At 41.8% G+C, this 20,623-nt stretch overlaps 1 protein-coding gene across 1 annotated transcript; it reads left to right on the top strand.

The window, feature by feature from the left end:
* The first annotated feature begins 770 nt into the window (after positions 1-770).
* CIB3 (calcium and integrin binding family member 3) lies at positions 771-14,132 on the top strand. The gene is made up of 7 exons (XM_036741519.1): positions 771-821; positions 1,832-1,866; positions 8,181-8,292; positions 10,292-10,439; positions 11,021-11,216; positions 12,330-12,414; positions 13,912-14,132. The coding sequence occupies exons 1-7, from the start codon at positions 771-773 to the stop codon at positions 13,939-13,941; spliced, it is 657 nt and encodes a 218-aa protein (XP_036597414.1). The 3' UTR covers positions 13,942-14,132.
* Positions 14,133-20,623: the final 6,491 nt, after the last annotated feature.

Consider the following 20,623-nt stretch of genomic DNA (forward strand, 5'->3'; position numbering starts at 1 on the left):
GGAACAGAAACTCATGTCAAGCATATAAAAACAGCATGTAGAAGTCATAGGGCTGGAAGGCACCTTAGAACACATAACATAGAATGTCAGATCTGAGAGGGCTCTTAGACCATATAGATCACAGAATGCCGGAGCTGTGAGTGACCTTAGAGATCTTCTAATCCAGGGATTCTTAACCTGGGTTCCATGAATTTATTTAAAAAATACTTTGATACTTTCGTTTGAATAAAATTGGTTTCTTTTCTAATCCTATGTACTTTATTTTATGCTTAAAAACATTATTCTTCTCATTCTGAGGAGTCCTTAGACTTTACAGACTATCAAAGGGGTTCAGGACATAAACAAGATTGAGAACCTCTGATCTAGTCCAACACCCACTCTTTACAGAGGAGAAAACCAGAGGAGAAGCATAATTTGCTCCAGGTCACAAGTAATTAGTGGCATAACCAGGATGAGAATCTAGGTCTTCTGCTTCCCAGTCCAGGCTCCAATACATTCCTGTGCCTACCATATACTCCCTGGACAGAGGGTGGGACTGGACAAGATGGGCAGGATGCAGCTTGTAACGTGAGTCCAGCTGAAGGTGGGGGCTGGGAGCAAAGGCAGGGCATAGGTGACTGATGCCAGACAGGGATTTTGCTTAAATACTCCTGAGGGTGATTTAGAGGGGGCTGACTCCCCTATGCCAGGCTCCTGCCCCTGCTTTTTAAATCAAGTGAACACTGGGTTGAAAAAGAAAGCTATTAGGAGAACTGAACTTGAATTTAGACATGGGCAACAAGCAGACAGTTTTCACTCCGGAACAGCTTGATGCATATCAGGTAAGAGACCTGAGAGGGAGAAACAAGGGTCTGCCATTTGTACCTGGTTTAGTTCAATATACTAAGTGTCCACCAAACTACATATGAGTCCTTTTGCTTGGCCCCGGAGAAACAAAGGTGAAAAACATGTATTTCCCTCAAGGATCTTATAATCTAAGGGGGATAAATAGGAATAACTACAGGACAAATTGGAACGTGATAAGGACATACAAGAGGTAAAACAGAAAAGATGAAAGATTTGGGTCAGGCAGGATCACTTCAGAGGAGGCTTCGAGGACATTAACTTTTTATTTTAAGAAAGTGTAAGTGGGCAAGGGGCATCTCCTTCAGTTATGGAGGATAGTTTGTGCAAATATATGGAGACAGGAAAGCACAGGATGGGAAGGACGAAGCTGAGGGATGTTGAGTTCTGTACTTTGGATGGAATATAGAATGAAAGGCGGTAATTTGCCATTAGGTTGGAAAAGTCATTAGATCCACATGATGGAGGGCCTTGAATACTAAATCAGGGAGTTTGGATTTTCTCTTGCAGGCAGGTAGCCATTGAAGGGTTTTGAGCAGGGTTTAGACCTGTGCCTTGGGATGATTATTCTGGAAGCATGTGAAGGACGGACTGGAAAGGAGAGAATTCTTGGGATCTGTGCTTTTTGACTCTTTTTGTGTCTCTTTTTGACTGCTTATACCATTACATCTTGGATTATAGCTATTGTACTCACTGACCTAGACTACATCTGCGTGGGGCTGAAACAATTCTACCAGAAATTCAGCTGGTTGAGGAAAAGTACTAGTCAAAATGGTTGATTTGTGTTCTAGTTTTCAGGCCCACGGATGACTAACCTTCCCTCTGATTAGATGGCTGTGTGCATGAAGCCCTAGGGGGATCTGATCACCCTTATAAAAAGGCATATTTATGGCACAAATAGGAGGATCTTTGGTAATTCCCTGCTCTCTGGAAATGAGGAGGGGGAAGCTTTGATAAACCAACATTCTCTACTCCCCTTCCTTTGCAGGACTGCACCTTCTTTACAAGGAAAGAAATTCTGAGGTAAGTCTTTTCTGTTACCTGCCCAGACAGCACTGGAAAGGTTCAAGCTGAGGGTGGGTGGTTATAGGATCATAAAATTTTTCAGTTTAAAGGGATCTCAGAGATCAGATAGTCCAGGGGTTCTTAGCCTAGGATTTCAGGTCATCTGTGAACCTAAATGGGAAAAGATTCTTCTTTATTTTCAAAAACTTTTGGTTTCTTTTATTATCCTATGGATTTTATCTTATGCCTTTAAAAATGTTATTCTGAGAGGGGATCTATAGGTTTCATCGGGTTGTCAAAGGAGCCCATGACCCCCCTCAAAAGGTTAAGAACCCCTAATCTAGTCCAACTTCATCATTTTACAAATGAAGAAACTCAGGTCAACATTTAAGTAACTTGCCTAAGTTTCATACAGGCAGCAAGTAGCAGAGCTGGAATTTGAATCCAGATACTTTGACCCCAAATTCAATATTCTTCTGTGTGTATTGCTCAGGACACTGCATGGGGGCGGGGTGGGGGAGGGGTGGCAAGGATACCAGATAGCAAAACTGTAAAGCTGACGGTTTTGTTTTTAGGGCAGGCATGTGTGGAATGATTTTGTTATACTCTTTCAAGAGATAGAACACAGAGAAGTGGAAGGGGAGTAGAGCATACTCTTTTCTTTTTACCGTGGGCTGAACTGTGAGTGAGCATCATCAGTCAGCCTGCAAGGGTTGTAATTGATTGTCATACTCTTGCTGGTTTGGCTTGATGTTGATTGACAGCTCAGTCGGCCAGTGACAAAGGACTTCTTGGACTGTCCTCCCTAATTGAACAGGTAGTCCCTAACAGTGGGGAGTATATCATGTTCTCTCTTCCTCACCCCTATCAAAACCTATCTCTCATAGCCTTCATTCAGACTAAAGTGTAAAGGGCTAGGAATGACTGGGATTAAATTTGTTCTGGTTAGTCCCAGGAGCAGAACCAGGGACATTGAGTGGAAATTGCAAAGAGGCAAATTTAGGTCTGATGTCAGGAAAAGCTTCCTAGCGATTAGAGCTTTCCCAGAGTGGAATGAGCTGCTTAAGACTCTCAGGTTCCCCCTGGCTGGAGGACTTCAGGCAGAGGCTGCTGGGTAACCACTGGTTGGGTAGGTTATGGTGAGCGTTCCTCCCTGTTTGGGTTAGACTGCATGGCTGGGGAGTTCCCTTCCAACTGTCAAATTATGTGATTCTCTAATTGATAGCTTTAAAGATGAGCCCTGGAAGGACACTGGAGAAAGGAGTGGTGAATTGTAACAGAGATCAAAGCCTTAAGTTAAAGGAACGAAATTTAAAGAATCGATAATAGGATCTTGGTTCTGTAAACATTAAAAAAAATAAGTTGGATAACTATTTCAATACAGGGTGCTCTCAAAATCTTAGTTTTAAACCATAATAGCTTAAAATAGCCTAGTTTTAAGCTATTAAAGTTGAAAACTTAGATTAAAAGTCTTACTTTTAACCTTTAACAGATACTACACAGTTTTAAGCTATCAAAATTGAAAACTAAGACTCTTGGGACACTGTGTAATTGGTTTTCTTTGTATTCCTATGTATTTAATTCAATGTATTATTCCAAAAATGGTCCCATTGGCTTCCCCAGACTGCAAAAGGAATCTATGACACAAAAAAGGGTCAAGAACCCCAATCTAGTTCAACTCTCTCATCTTAGAGATGGAGAAACTAAGGCTCAGAGAGAGATGGTGGGCCTTAGCTAGTAAGTTGTGAGACTGGAGGGTTTGTGGAGTCTATGTTCAGCACAGGCAGAGTAGTTTAGTAGAAAGAGATTTGAACTTGGAGTCTGGAGACCTAGTTCCAAATCCTGGTTCTTATACTATCTCTGGGACCTTGAGCAGAGCATTTCATGACTTTAGGTCTTGGTTTCCTCATCCACAAAGTGGGGATAAGAATATTGTTTTCCAAAGGATTGCTTCAAGAAGAGAGCTTTGTAAATGGTAAAGCACTAAAGAAATGCCAGACATTGTCATTAAGGTACTAAATAAAGAATATCTGGGGTGACATTCCAGGCAGGCTTATTAGAATCTTGGACCTAGTGAGGTTGAGAGGTGGGGAAAGGGAGAAAGAGATGTGACTTAGAGTCTGCAAGAGAGAAGGCAGGTGTTGGCAATACTGGCAGGCTAGGGTACCATGATCCCTGCATGACCTGTCTTCTTTTGGACTCCATCCAATCTACTTCTCATTTTTATTGCTATCACTTATCAACTTTTAGGTCATTCTCCCAACTTTTTCAATGACTTTACTACCAGGTTCATAATCTTTCCATTCAATAACAAGCATTTATTAGGAAGCTATTTAGTATATGTAAGACACTGGGTTAGGTTTGTTATGGAGACTGGAGAAAAAAACATTACACATTCTCTACCCTCAAGGACCTTATCTTTTATTAGGGGAAATGGATACCAGCACAAATAAATGCACTACAAAGTGATGTGTGATAGGTACAAAGGTGAGAAGATAAAATGCTGTAAGAAAATTCAGGAAGGGAGAGAACACTTTCAGCTTGGAGAATCACAGAAAGCTTCATGGAGGAGGTAGCACTTAGGCTGTAACTTGAAGAAAGAGAAAGATTTTGAAAGGCAGACATGAAGAGAGACAGCTTTCTGAATATGAGGCATAACTGATACAGAAGCCTGAACTCTGAATCTTTGACTCATTCAAGAGGATTTTGATGGGCTAGAACAGGGCTGCCCAACCTTAGGTTTTTATTGAAACAATGGACAATGTATTTTGATTTGCTATTTTAGTGAGAGCTCTGCGGTAGCTTGGCTCTTGGCTTTGTTTACTAAAGCATTTATGTAAATTTCTATGCTTGTAGGCAGGCCAAATTTTGGACAACTCTGGACAAGAATATCAGACCCAAGTCAATAAGATGAAATTGGATAAGGGTTTGAGGAAAAGTCTCATGCATACATTGTAAAAATCTGCTTCCCAAGTCCAAGAAAAGAGAGGCATAACTAGAGAGCAGTTTGTGACAAGTATTTAGTGGACCACAAGCTCAAAGGGGTTCCAACGTGTCGTATGGTAGCCATGGAAGCTATTGTGGTCTTAGGCTGCTTTAAAAAAGCTGCAGCTTCCAGACAACAGGAGCTGGTAGTCCTGTTGTGCTCTGCCCCAGTCAGACTACATATCAAAGTACTGGTAATCAGTTCTGCATTGTCAGATTTAAGGAAAGACCTAGATGAACTGGAAAGCAACACATACAGGACAAGCAGGAGGATGGAAGTTCTTGAGTTCACGCCATAAGAAGACCAGTTGAAAGAGCAGTTTAAACTAGAGATGTTTAAAACAGGGATATTGAGAGCAGAAAAGATGTTTAAAGTAGCGAAGTTTAAACTAGAGAAGTTTAAACTGGGAATGTTTAAACTAGAAAAAAATACTTAGGGGTTACTTGATAGCTGTCTCTGAAGCAGACACGTTTCTATTTCATATGTTTGTTTCATATATCAATGAAGAAGACACATGTATATTTTATATGTTTGTTTCATTTGTCTGAAGTAGACACATCTATCTCATATGTCTATGAAGCAGACACACGTTCATTTCATATATTTGTTTCATATGTCTATGAAATAGACAATGTCTACTGCGTATTTTGTTTCATATGTCTATGAAGCAGAGACATGTCCATTTCATATATCTGTTTCATATATCTATGACAATGTTTATTTTGTATGTTTGTTTCATATGTCTATGAAGCAGAGACATGTCCATTTCATAGGTTTGTTTCAAGTCTGTAAAGTAGACAGATGTCGATTTCACATATATTTATGAAGTAGACATGTCCATTTTGTATGTTTGTTTCATTTCTATAAAGTAGACACATGTCGATTTTATATGTCTATGAAAGGATGTCACCTGCAAGAAGAATTGGTTGCTTGGCTTGGCCTCTTGGAGGGGAGAGCTAGGAACAATGGATGAAAACTGCAAAGAAGTAAAATTTGGCTCAATGTCAGAAAAAGTAGCCTAACAATTAGAGCTATTCCAAAGCAGAATAAACTGCTTTTTGGAATTCTGGGTTTCCTTTACACTGGAGGTCTGTCTTTGAGCCAAGGCCAGATAACTAGGTTATAGATGGGATTCTTTTTTTAGGCATGAGTTAGACTAGATGATTCTGAGGTCCCTTCCAAATCCGAGATTCTGTGATTTCATGACCCTAGACATCAGGTCAGACAGGTGGGAGGGAGATGGCTCTGCCTTGCAGGGTACTTTCAGCACCAATTGCTCTCAGGACATTCGAGAAATCATGGAATCTTCAGAAGGCCCAGGCTGAGCCATGTCACTAGTTATATAATTCATTTGCCCTTTGCAAGACCCTCATCCTATTGTATTCTTCACCTGAAGCCCAGACTGCCCGGGTCGGGAAGTCTGTCATACCTGAAACCCAAGCCTGGGTTGATGTTTGATCATGTATTGATTGGAGGCCAAGCCCATAATTGTGTCAGGAATAAGGCATTTATAATTGATGTGAAATCCTTTTCAAAATACTGCCCTATTGTTCCCAGGCACGTCCAATGATGACAGCTTTAAATGAAGCTTGTGGGCTTCATCTTAGAAGGAGACACTTATACAGAGAAAGAAGTCAGAGTCACACGTTCAATGAATCCTGTGGATACGAGCTTAATAGTAATATCTCACATTTGTAGAATACTTTATAACGATAGCATGTTTTAGTCAACAAGTCAGCCAATAACCATTTGCTAAGGGTCTACTATGTGCCAAATGCTGTGCTAAGTGTTAGAGATACAAAGAAAGGCAAAAAAAAGTTCTCAAGGAGCACGCAGGCTAATTAATGTAACGTGCATTTGATCCTCCCAATGGCCTTGTCACGTTGGTCAGGCATGTCTTATCAGACCCATTATACAGGTGAGAAAACTAAGTCTCAAAGAGGAAAAACTACTTGCCTGAGAGAGCACAGCAGGTCCATGACTTGTACTAAGACCATAAGGTCACTGGAGCATAGCTCTAGAGATGAAATGGACTTAAAGATCATCTCATTCAATCCTCTCATTTTACAGGTGAGGAAACTGAGGTGTAGAGAATGAAAGTAACTTGTCCTAGGTCACACAATTAGTACATGCAACATTACATAATCAATCAACAAGCATTCATTAAGTGCCTACTATGTGCCAGGTGAGAGCCAGTGCAGTGCAGGGAGACTAGAGAGCCAGCTTTGAAGCTAGGAAAACTTGGGTTCCAGTCCTGCTACTGACCTATACTGGCTGTGTCAGCCTGTCATTTAACCTCTCAGAGCTTTAGGCACTGTGAATTGTGTGAACCAGAATCAGAGGCAGATCGCTGAGAAGCAATATGTCAAAGAGGGATACAAGCTATTGATATCCATTTATGGCTGATGTGATGGGTGAAATCTGAAATAACTGAGGAAGCAAAGGTTTGAGCTTCTGAGCATATCGATTCACTAAACGATGCATGCCAATTGCATAACAAACTGGAACCAGGCCTCCTCAGCTTGGCATTGGACCCCAAATACAGGGGAAGACAGATTTTTATGCATCAAAGGAATGTAACATTGCAATACAATTACAATAAACAGGATATAAACCAGGAAACAAAATTAGGTAATCTGATTTCTAATTGGAGGAAAGATTAGTGACTTTCCAAATTGGGAGGGGGAGAGTGAACAGGTGCAATTCCTTGAAATCAGAAAAAAGGTATTCTTCCCCACTCCAAGTGTCTGTATTCAATCAAAGTAACAAGGAAACAGCGACCAAGTGATCATCATGGGCTCAGTTTTGAGATGACATATCCGTTGCTTGAGATGTATAATTATGAGAAAACTCCTTATATCAGTCTTCAGATCTGACTGGTTTTCTGGTCAGCATAACCTAGGTCCTTAGTTAAGGGTCTCTAAAATAGTCACTTAACCCTGTTTGTCTCATTTCCTCATACGTAAAATGAGGTGGAGAAGGAAATGACAAACAACTCCAGTGTCTCTGCCGAAAAACACCAAGTGGGGTCACAAAGAGTCAGACGTGACTGAAATGACTGAACAACAACAGAGCAGCAGATTGAGAGGTGGTCCAGTTTCCCAGCTATGCAGGGCTAGGTTCAAACAAGGTAACAATCTTTTCTCACAATTCCCATAACTGAATACAATTTTCTCACAAGACAGAAACTGAACTAAACCCATCATTGAACAGAAAGGGAACTGAGCTAGATCCAGAATTGAGTCACAAGATGGAGTCAGTTTGGTTCACTCAATTCCCACAATTCTCTCGCAGAGCCCTGAAAGGCTACATCCTAAACACTTCTTTTTCTTCTTTCATATCCCAGGCTATTTTATCGTTTTCAGGATCTGGCTCCTCAGCTGGTTCCTCTTGACTACAACAGCAATCCTGGTGTGAAGGTGCCCTATGAAGTCATCAGCAGCATGCCTGAGCTAAAGGTATGCGGTAGGAGGGAGAGTCTATCAGGATTCAGGGCAGGGTCAGTCCTCAGCACAACTGTGAGCTGATGCTGTTACTCAGCTAGGCTCCCTACTTGCGGGACTTTTCTTCTCTGGGGCACCTTGGGGCCTTTTGCTTCCCTCCTCTCACCACTTTGGAATTCCTTTTCTCCTGCCTGGGACCTTCTCCCAGCCCCTCCTTACTGACGCTCAGTGTCAGCCAGTCCAGCTGACAACAGAAAATGTGATGGTCGATCTATCCCTGTGAGGTCTCCTTTCCCCCAGTTTAGCCTATAGAGAGGGTGGGGGAGTTTGCACAGGCCCTTCCTCTTCCTTGCTCCCTAAAAATAGCAACCAGCCATTGTTTTAAGGGCATAAGGGCAGTCCAAATGTAATAACCTTGTTTGCAGAGTTTTATGGGGTCTATATTTGGTGCTGGGAGAATTCTAATGCCATTTTAACAGCCCTGAGGTGGTTGACTAGTCTTGGCAATTCCAAAGCCCAGGAGTCTTCAGTGCCTTTAGCAGCCCTGTTACCAATTCCTCAGCTTTTCCTTAATTTTTTCATAGAATCAAAGAATTTGAAAGCTGAAAGGGACCTTGACCACCATTTAGTCTGACTCAAACATGAAGGAACTATAAAATACCATCCAGCCCATGCCTAAAGACCTCCAAGGAGAGGGAATCTCCCTCCTCTCCAGGCAGCCTATTCTACTTTGGGACAGTTTTAATCATCAGGAAAATTTTTTCCTGACATCAAGCTTTGATTCGCCTTTTTTCAACTTCTACCCATTCTTTTGGGTTCTGCGCTCTGGAAATAAACAGAACAGATCCAAGCCCTCCTGTATGTGACAACCCTTCAAATACTTGAAGACTGCTATCATGCCCCAACCCCATTGCTATTCATGCAACCTAAGATTTTGTTGGCTTTTTTTGGTTGCGATATTGACTCATGTTGAGCTTATGGTCCACCAAAACCCTCAGATCTTTTTCAAACAAACTCGTATCAATTTGCCTTTCCCCATTTGTATTTGTTCAGTTAACTTTTTGAGTCCAATGATAGCATTTTACATTTGTCCCTTTTTAAGTTTGCCTTCTTAGATTTGACCTTATCTTCATCCACTGAGATATTTTTGGATCCTAATTCTGTTACTCAAGATTTTATTTATCTCTCCTATCTTTGTGTCATCAGTATTTTTTTTTGAGATTGGTTTTCCTATATTTGCTGGGCTAAAAGTATAGTGGCCACTCAACAGGTCTGATCCCAATGGTGACTGGTATAAAAGCTAACTTGTTCCATTTTTTTATGACCTGGGGCAGCTTACTCGTCCTTAGTCTGGTAGCCCTCTGTTGTTGGGGCTTGCCATATTACTGTTATACTTAGTATGGACACTGGATAGGCTTTAGCCCTACTATAGCTCAGAATTTCCATACTCAAATGGTCCACCAGCTTCAGCATCCCCCAGTAATAGGGATGTTCCTGGCCATCAGCAAATTTGGCAAGCACATCATCATACTTTCGTCCTAGTCATGAGCAGAAATAAAACATCTAACAGAATAGGATTAAGCACATATCTCTGAAGCAGTACCTTGGAGGTCTTCCTCCAATTGACAACTGACCCATTCAATTTGATTCATTAATCACATTAAAGACAAAAATTCAACAGTCTCTGCCTCAAAGGATCTTATAGTCTAACAGGAGGGAAAACTTGTTGATATGTAAGAATATAAACAATATATACAAAATGAATACCTGGTACATCCTGGAGTTAGGACATTAGGAGCTGGGGTGATTGGGAAAGTCTTCATAGAGAAGGAGGCACTGGTGAAAGTTGCTCTGCGTGGTACTGGGGATACAATGACAGGTTACAATACAGAAAACAGGTTCTCCCCTCAAGGAGCTTACATTCTACTGGATCCATTAATCACTATTGTTTGGGCTTGGCCGTCTAATAAGATCTGCATCTACCTAATGGTGCCTCCAACTCTTTCTTTTCTAGGACAACCCTTTCAGAGAGAGGATTGCTCAAGTCTTTTCACAGGATGGAGATGGGAACATGACCTTGGATGATTTTCTGGATATGTTTTCTGTGATGAGTGAAATGGCTCCTAGAGATCTAAAAGCATATTATGCTTTTAAAATTTATGGTAAGTGAAAGGGACTTGGCCATGGGGCTCTAGGGAAAGACAGGAACTCTGAGGCTAGATGTTTTTTCCATCTAGAATGTGATCTCAATTCTGCCAAGCCCAAACAGTGAGAAAGGAGTTGAGAATTGGGTCCTAGCTCCTGCACCTACTCACTACGTCATCTTGGCAAGTGACTTTGCCAATCTGTTCCTGTTTCCTCATATATAAGTGGATCCGAGGAAGGCAAAGTGGGAATAGAATAGCTCCAAGGACTTTCCAGTTCTAATAGCCTTAAAATTGCACCCATCACCAACTGCCTTTAATAGGTCCATCCTGGGCCAATCCTCAGCTCTAACACCCCTGTGCCCAGGAACTTCCTGCTCCTGTTACTCCTTTACTCAAATAGAACCTCTCTCTATCCTCCTTACCCCTGGGAACTGTCCGCCTCTAATGTCACCCTGTCCTGGGCCCTGCTTGTCTCTAAACTCCTCATCCCCAGACAATGCCTACTTCTCACAGTCCCTCAACCCCAGGGCACCCCTCTCCATTTTGGGTCTTTGCTCCAAGGCCATGGTGAAGCTCAATGGTACCTTTTGGTCCAGATTTTAACAATGATGACTATATCTGCCCGTTGGACCTGGAGAAGACAGTGACCAAGCTCACTCGAGGTGAGCTGACTCCTGAGGAAGTTGGTCTTGTGTGTGAGAAGGTGATTAATGAAGCTGATGTGGACAACGATGGCAAACTCTCTCTGGATGACTTTCAAAACATGATCCTACATGCCCCAGACTTCCTCAGGTGATTGCCCTCTCCACAAAACCTACTGTTAGAAACTTATTACTTTATCCAGGGCTTGGCTTCCTATTAAAATGTGTTTTTCACTCTCACCCCTAGACAGGTTACGATTTAAATTCTTATTAATCATTTGTAGCTTAGTATGAATGATTTCAGAGCCTTTTCTGAGACACAATATAGGGATAGGGAAAGCCTTCAAAGGATACCAAATGCTTGTGAATAGTGAGGAGACTGGAATCACTGAGAGCAAACTTGTCTTACATCTTGTACACCATCCATCCATCCATCCATCCATCCATCCATCCATCCCTATTTTCCACTCACCCATCTATTCATTCCTCCATCTATTTGTTTATTTACTTATCCACTTCTCTATTTGTTCTTCAAATATTCATGGATTCCTTTATTTATTCATATAGTTATTTATTTACCAGTTTTTCTGCTCATCCATTCATCCATCCATCCATTTGTCTACCCACTTACTCATTTATCAACTCATCCATCCAGTTACTCAACTGTATATCCATGTATCCATTCATTCATCTACCCACTCGTTTACTCATTATCCCTTTATCCATTCATTTTTGTATCTTCTTCGATCTCTCCATTTACTCATCCATCTATTCATTTACCTACCTGTCTACCTACCAATTTATTCATCTGTTCATGCATCTTAAATTTGTTCATTTATTTATTCATCTCCTTGCTCATTTAACCATCTATCCACTTATTAATATCCTTAACTAGTTGTCTGTCCACCTACCTACCTGTTTATTTGCTTATCTATTCACCTGTCAATTTATTCATCCATCTATCCACTTATCCATTTATTGCTTGCTTTCTTTGTTTACTCATTCCTTCACCTATATATCCATACATCCTTTCCTTTTCTCAATCTTTTGTTTATTCTTTCATCCCTCCATTTATTCATCTGTCTGAAGCCATTCACTCACCCATAATATGCATATTTACCTGTTCATTAATCCATTGATTTACCTACCTATTCATCCAAACATCAGTATAAATTCATTTATTCATTCTCCCATTCTTTTGTTTATTCTTGCAGCCATCCCACCCATTCATTCATCTATCAATCAACCAACCAACATTTATTAGTCTTTGCTATATGCCAAGTACTGTGCAAAATGCATTGCTACAAACACAAAAAATCAACAATCTCTGCTCTCAAAGCATCTTACAGTCTCAAAGAAGAGAAAATATGTAGATGTATAAGAATATAAATGATATAAACAAAAGGAATACCAAGTAGGCTTTGGAGTTAGGACACTAGCAGTGGAGGAGGCTGGGAAAGGCTTCATAGAGAAGGAAATGTTTGAGCAGAATGTACCTGAATCTTGAAAGAAACCAGAGATTCTGAGAGATGGAGGTGAAGAGGAAGAACATTCTAGGTATGTGGGAAGTTGTGGACTGTTCATCAAACATGTCCTTGTGTTTTTTCTGTCTCTGCCCTTATTCATGTCTAGAATCCTGTCCTTGCCCTGCCATAGAGATGGCTGAAATCCTAGCCAGCCTTCACTGCCCATCTCAAATGTCACTTCTTCCAGGAAGTCTTTACTTATCTCCCTCAGTTAGAAGTAATCTCTCCTTCCTCTGAATTCTCATAGTGCCTTGTTTTTATATCTTGTATGTATTTATCATGGTAGTTATTTGTATGTAGATACCATATCTTATTTATTTTATCAATCAATCAGTCAGCAAGAACTTATTAAGCACTTACTGTATTCCAGGCATTGTGCTAAGTGCTAGGGATCGAGAGCCAAAGCAAAACTAGTCCCTGCCCTCCTGGAGCTTACGTTCTAATAGGGAAGACAATATGTACACATATAGGCTGTTTTTGTGTATTTGTCCTTCGTTCTGGAAGAGGACCCTGACATCAGGGAAATGATGATATGACTTGCAGTTGACTTTGATTTGAGTAAGGGAGGGCTGTGCAAGATCACCAGCCTCACTTTCTCCTCTAGAGCCATCTGGGTCCCATGTCCAGGATGACTGGAGATGGCCCAGGGTGCATTGGGAGACCCTGACCCTTTCAGGCTAAGGTCTTTTCAAGTTCTCACTTTGAGTGAGGTGAGGCCCATTCAGTGAATATGCCTCTTTAAGAAGTTACTCAAGGGATGGCCCCTTTAATCAAAACTCAAAAAAAAAAGTCAAACTTGTGGGGGGAAGACTCTCAGGGTTCCTGTCCAAAACAGAAACAGTTACTATTTGGTATTTTCTTTCCTTCTGTGCTAGGGGGGCAGGGACCTATTGTCCAATCTATGAGCTCCAGAGTGAATTGGATTTAAGGCTTGGTTTCGAGAGAGAAATCTAGCCAGTAAACCTGAAGTTGAGGAGGCAGCCTTTGGCCATTGAAATGGAGTGTGGAGAGGAGGCAGAGGCAAGCACAGGCAGCGGCAGGGGCAGAAGCACAGGCACAGGCCCAGGCAAAACCAAGTACACAAAAGAGTAGATAAATGTTCAAGGGGAATGCCCTCGAAGCTGGAGGATGGGGAGGGGAACAGGGAAGGTCTTCTGCATAGGAAAGCATTGACCTGAGTCTTGGAGGAAGCCAGGGATTCTGTGAGGTGGAGGCAAGAAGAGAGTGAATTATAGGAGTCCACGCTAAAGTCTATGAAGTAGCATGAGCTCTTTATGTGGAGACACCCCATAAACTCTCTCACTTCTCTGCTTTGTTCTCTCCTACAGCACCTTTCACATCCGAATCTGAAGTGTAGCTGGCAAGCTTGGCCCAGCTTGGCCCTCCCCAGAACTACTGTACCTCTAGCATCTGCCCCCATCTATCTCTCTCTACAATTGGATCTGCCCACCCCAGTTATGACCCTGCTGCCCCATTCTTCTCTATAATAAACTAGGTTTGACTCAGCCGTGTCCCAGTGTCCCATCCATTCCCAACATCTACTCAACCAGCCTGCCTGTGACCCAGTACTCCATCTCTGTGACCCTAGAGTCAGACTTGCTTGTTCTGTTCTCCAGCACCTTGTCTTTCCCCATGTGTGGGACAAACCACAGGCTCAAAATAAAAAAAACAGAGGTGTCTCGGTTTTTCAAAGGTAGAAACAAAACAGAAGCTTTATTTGATCAAGTCTCGTGAGAATTGGGCATCTCCCACTACCAGGGCGGAGATGGTAGTGCAGAGAGGCAAGGGGGAGAAGGCAAGCAAGGGGATATATAACCTTGTACAAACAATTCTAAGAAATTCCACCCCTAGAGGCTGGACCCCTGTCCCTATTTGCTGGGACAGGTGGCCTCACAATCTATCCCAGAATAAGTTTACCCAATACTAGCACAGAAACTACAGAATTACCTTATAGGGAAATTTCAATGTTAAGATGAGGGCATAGGAGTAGGCTAGGGGAGGGGGAGAGGGGGAGACCACCTGATTTCCCCGAAATCATATGATTTGCAGGAAAACGAAACTTAGGCCTAGTGAGGTCTACATCCTAACTAAATTTGTACTATTTGAGTATTCCCTTGCCTGAGTTATTCATGGGAAGCTTTCACAATCTTGTATCCCACACACCTATAATTAACCATGCCCGACCTAGCCGTTGTCTCAATATCCCAGATTAGCCATGACCCCAGAACTCTAGCCATCTTTTCCCTAGCCTGGATGTGATCCCAGCCTCCTATGCTTTTCCATAACCAACCTGGCCTGATTTAGATAGTCCCAATGTCCTATTTATTTCTGTGACCTAGTTAACTTGGCAATGACTCTAGTTCCCTATTCTTCCCAGTGACCAGCCTGGCCTGGCCCATTATCCTATCCACCTGTACAGCTGTTTTTTCTTGGTCTAATCGTGACCTAGTTCCCCATTCTTTCCCATAACCTGTCCTGCCTGGCCCAGATATGAAGCCACTGCCTCATTGGGACTATTTTATATTTTGCCTTTATATCCCCAGCTTCTAGGACAGGGTAGGCATTTAATTAATAAATGATTGTTGAACTGGAGTGACTTCTTTTGAGTTAGCTCTTTGTTTCTGCAACTTGGTTTGCCATGACTCCAAGGTGCCTTGTCAATACCTAGCCTGACCTAGCCAGACTATGTCTTTAATGTTCCATCCCTGCCCCATCATAGTCCTGCCTGCCCCAATCATGACTCCAGTGCCTCATTCATCTGTTCTGCAGTCAAGTCCAGAGGAAGCCACTGAATGCTGAATTTTTCAGGGACTAGGTGAGAAGAGATCAGGACAATGTTTGTTTCTGGGAGGTGAGAGAAGGGATGAAAGGGAGGTGGGAGGGGGCCAAAGACAAACTTGGCCTATTTTGAAATTTTGCTCATGGTTGACCCTGCACCAGAAAAGGGGCAGGTATTCTTTCTCTTTCCTTCTACGTAATCTGACCTCTGTTCCCAGGACTCAAAAGTCAGGTTAATGGTAGAATCTAGCTACACCCTGGGTCAGGTGGTTTTTGTGGTCTGGTCTTAGAACATAACCACTCTCTGTACCATTTTTTCTTTGGAGGTAATGCCTTCTGAGTTCTCTAAAACTAAATTCCGAATGGTTTTGTTGAACAGCAGCTGTTTGTAAGATTTTCCTCAGCAGTATATAGACTGGCCCCAATGCCCAAAAAGTGCCCCCTTGCTCAGTTTTCCTGGCTCTGTTATAAATTGGTACTGTCTGGCATCTTCCCTGGTTGGTCTCTTTGCCCTACCTTGAGGCATGCACTCTGCCAATGTCAGTTATTCAGGCTAGACCACCTACTTCCACCCTGCAGTGCTAGAAATAGTGATTTCCTTCAGGCTTTCTTTGGACACAGGAGGAACAGGGTTCTTTCCTGTCTGGGTACCAAGTCCATCCTGTTTGGTTACTGTTGGCTTCGCAGTCACTCCCCTGGGTCTTGGGACCCTTTAGGAACCCAAAGAACTTTTGTTTTTGTGGGTTCTATCTATCTATCCATCCATCCATCTATCTATCTATCTATCTATCTATCTATCTATCTGTCTATTCTATTGATATATTTAACCCTATTTAAGATTAAAATGACTTATTGTTATTATGAATTATGATTTTGAATGAAATTCAAATCGAGTGATTTGAATTTGAAATGAAAATTTTGAATTTGATCTCATGGACTCCCTGAAAGTGTTTTAGGGACTCCTGGGGGAGGGTCTCTGGACCACATTTTGAGAACCACTGGTACTAGAAAGTAGCTTAATAATCTTGGGTGAATCCCTTGACCCCTTCAAACCTCAGTTCATCTGTAAAATAGAGCTGAAAATACTTTGGCTGCCTGCTTCACAAGGTTGTTATTAATAAAGCCCAAACAGGCTGATATTCAAGAACCTCCACTATCTGCTATCATCCTTCTTTCCCAGCCTTATCTCACTCTGCCCCTCCCACATACTCTATGCTTTAGGCAAATGGACAACTCATTTCCTTTGAATATATGCCCCCTCCCCCCAATTTCCTTTTTTTGTTATTGTCTTTTTTTAAGTGAACCTAAACAACAACAGACACAAACATTTCAATATTACGACAAAGAACATGAAAGAGAATTTTATATGAGACTTGGAATTTTTCTTAAAGCGTCTATTAACTTTAATGCAATAGTAATCATGCTTCTGGGCTTGTCTGTGCTCCTGTCTGAATTTCCTTCTCCTTTCTTCTATATTTTCAAACGTTTCACTGTGTTTTCTTTTCTTTTTTTTCTTCCAACCACTATTTCTACCTACAAACTGCTCCTAGGCCCATTCCCTGCCCCCAGAAAAGAGACTCTGTCTTTTAATTAATAAGTATATTCAAGCAGAACAAACCAACACATTGGATCTGTCTGTAAAAATATAATTCTTTCTTCATCTCAGTCCTTATCTCTGCCAAGAGGAGGGAAGCATACTGAGGCAACTAGGTGGTACAGTGGTTAGAATACTGTAAGTGGACTTAGGAAGGCCGGAGCTCAAACCCAGCCTCAGATACTTACTAACCATGTGACCCTGGGCAAGTCACTTACCCTTAGTTTCCTCATCTATAGAACGGGAGTGATAGCACCCACCTCCAAGGCTTGCTGTGAGGATCAAATGAGGTAATATTTGTAAAGCACTTTGCCAACCTTAAAATCCTATATAAATGCTGGTCCTTATTATTGTTCCTTCTTCATCAGTCTTCTGAAATTGTGATTGGTCACTCATCAATCAGAATCCTGGAGACTCTTCAGTTTGTTCTTGTTTACATTATCATAATCAGCATGCGAATTGTTCTCCTGTCTCTGCTCGCTTCAAGCTGTACCATTTCATGCAATTTTTTTCCAGATTTCGCTGAAACTTATTTGTCATGTCTTACAGTTCAATAATATTCAGTTACATTCATCTACCACAACTTGTTCAGTCATTTCCCAATTGATAGTTACCAATTTTGTTTCCTTTTCTTTGCTACAATACAACGTACTGCTATAAATTTTAAAAAATATATGATATATATGTTTATATATCATATATTTATATATATATTTGCATATATAATATATATTTTATATATATAGGATATATACATATGTGTGTGTGTGTGTGTATATATATATATATATATATATATATATATATATATATATATATATATATATATATATATATATATATATATATCTTATTTCCTCTGTCCTTGACCTCCTTGAGGGCATAAGCCTAGTTGTATTATCACTGGGTCAAAGGGTCCCCACAGAGATTTTTGACTAAAGTTCAAAATTACTTTCCAGAATGTTTAGACTTTAGACTAATTCACGGTTCTACCAAGAATGCATTAATGTGCCCACCCTCCCAGAGCCCTCCCAACAAGTGCCACTTTCATCTTTCAGCATCTTTACCAATCTGATGGGTGTGGCATAGAACATAGAGCAGACATAGAGTTGTTTTAATCTGCCTTTCTCTTATTATTAAGGATTCAGAACATTCTTTCATATGATTGTTGATAACTTGAATTTCTTCTTTTGAAAACGGCCTATTTATATCCTTTGACTGCTAATCCTTTGTAGAATTGTGCCATCATTTTCTCTTCTCAGCAGAGCCATAACTAGGGCATGGTGGTCAGAGCTATACCTGAGGGTAAATGAGGTAGAAGGTGGTGATACTGTCTTCCCGGAGGTTCTTCCTCCTTTGCTCTTGCGTGGGGCATCCTAATCTCCCTGCACCCTTTCTCCCCTGCCTCCCTCCCCTCTTGCCTAGACTTGCCCCCTGACGCAGTGGTACATCTCTTCCCCACCCCCTCTCTGCTGGAGCCTCGGCTCCTCTGCCTGTCTTGTGCCCTTCTCAGCTACCCAGCTCTTCCCTAGGCCATGGCAGCCTTCTTCTCAGTAGCTATTTTTGCTTCTACGCTTTCAGAAGGGTAGAAACCTCGGGGGATCCCAGGGTACACTTTCTATACCTCAGATCACTGTCCTCTCTTGCCCTTGGTCAAATTTATTTAAGATTCTGTTCCTCTGTGCTTAGGCTTATGTGTTTTCCATATGTAAAATGTTTCCCTTCCTTCTCCACCAGTTCTTACCCAGTGGAAATTCTACCTCCTTTTTGAGACCTTCCTCTATCCTCTTCCAGCAGCTCTTTGTATCTCTCAGGGACTTAGCAAGTATCATCACGAACTCTAGTTATCTGTATTGGTCATAGGCTAATAAGATCAATCTCATCTAACTCCCTCATTTTATAGGTGGCCTCTTACCACTCTACTATTTTGTGACCTCCATGAGGGTAGGGATTTATGTAGTTTCCAACCCTCGTGTCTTCCCCAGGGCCCATTACAGACTTCTGTACCTTCCAGGCTCTGCATAAGTTTATGCTGTTGGTGATGCGGTTGAAACTACCTCACCAACCTGGTGGAGACTATCCCCTGGGAATTCTCTGTTTTCCCTTTGACTTAGAGTTAGAATTTTGAAGCAAGATCATAGAATTTGAGAGTTGGAAGGAACCTCCCTGCCCACCTAGTCCAGCCTATATATGAAGGAAGCCCCTCTATGTTAATACTAGATGAGTCGTGGTCTAGCCTTTGCTTGAAAACCTCCAAGGAAGGAAAGCCCACCACTTCTCCTGGCAGCTTATGCCATTTTAGGGTACCTCTTGTTGTTAGCTCTTATTTTTCCTGATATCTGAAATTGACCTCTCTGTGATTTTCACCCACTGTTCCTAGTTTTTCCTTTTGGGATCAAATAGGACAAATTTAACCCTGCCTCCATATGACAACCATCAAATACTGGATGCCAGCTATCACGTTCTTCTCCCTTCTTCTCTCCACTTTCTCTGAGTCTTCTCTTTTTCAGCTGATCTTCACTTGACAGGCATTAGCCATAGGCATCTGTACCTAGCTCATCAACCCACTTGGGCTCTGCTGTCCTGCCCTGCCCTCCTGGCAGCCAGGATCTAGATACTTTTTGCCAATTGTCTTGGCCCTACTTAATCCTTCTAGAGATTTGCTCTTAGCGTAATTGGGTAAGTATTGTAGCTGAGCTGGGCGGGTCAGGAAAAGTAATTGCAGCCTGAGTGCCAAGAATAATGATGATTATGGTAATGAATTTTATGGAGTACTTGGCTCACAGCAGCCCAGAAGGTTAATAATGTCAGGATGGCATTGTAGAGTGAGAGAGTGCTAGGTTTGAAGTTAGGAGACAGGGAGAGGCAGAATCCTGACTCTGCCCCTTGTGAGTAAAGTGGCTCATGGGCATGGGCCTTCCCTTCTTGGCCTTATTTGTAAAATAATGGGGTTAGATTTGATGACCTCTGAAGTCCTTCCAGTTCTATGATCACAGTGTTACCGATGAAGAAACTAAATTAGCTCAGAGATGAAAAATGACTTGGACAAGGTCATATTATTAATAAGTGTCAGGATTTGAACCAAGGACTCCTGACTCCAAATGCAGAACTCTGCCCTCTTTTCTCTGGGGCTTCTGTTTTGTCAGAAGCTACAAACAGCTGTTATGTTTAAACCATGGAAAGCAATCAAAGGATTTTTCTGGCTTCTGATCCTTCAGGCAGGCCATGACTCTGTGATCTGAGAATGTGTGAGGGTGAGAAAGAGGCACAAATGAAGAGAGGAAGGCATTACTATTATGTCTCAGGGATCTGAGAGCACATGTGTTTTTCTCTCTCTGCATGTGTGTGTATATGTGTGTTTTGTCTTCCTGCCATGAAGAACATGACTCACTCGTGTCCCCTGAGATATGTCTGGTAGGAGGCTGTGACTTCCTGGAAGCTTCAGCTTGGAGAACACCCCTGATCAGGGGCCTGGGTTCTCCACTCTAGCTTCCCTAGGGGTGGGAATGCTTTATTTAGTGTGCATTCACAGAAGCCTTCCAAGTGGGAGTGTAGGAGCTCATCAAAGGCAAGTTCCCTCAGTAAATTAGGAGTGCCCCCGTCCTCCGGAGAAACAAGACCATAATGGTGACTCCTAATTATCACTCTCCACACCAGGAA

The sequence above is a fragment of the Trichosurus vulpecula genome, chromosome 1 (assembly GCF_011100635.1).
Source record: "Trichosurus vulpecula isolate mTriVul1 chromosome 1, mTriVul1.pri, whole genome shotgun sequence".
Lineage (NCBI taxonomy): Eukaryota > Metazoa > Chordata > Mammalia > Diprotodontia > Phalangeridae > Trichosurus > Trichosurus vulpecula.

Excerpts from the sequence above, each read along its gene's own strand:
- CIB3 (XM_036741519.1), top strand. The coding sequence starts at position 771 with ATGGGCAACAAGCAGACAGTTTTCACTCCGGAACAGCTTGATGCATAT. Across the intron at positions 822-1,831 it reads AACAGCTTGATGCATATCAG|GACTGCACCTTCTTTACAAG; the intron begins GTAAGAGACCTG and ends CTTCCTTTGCAG. Across the intron at positions 1,867-8,180 it reads ACAAGGAAAGAAATTCTGAG|GCTATTTTATCGTTTTCAGG; the intron begins GTAAGTCTTTTC and ends TTCATATCCCAG.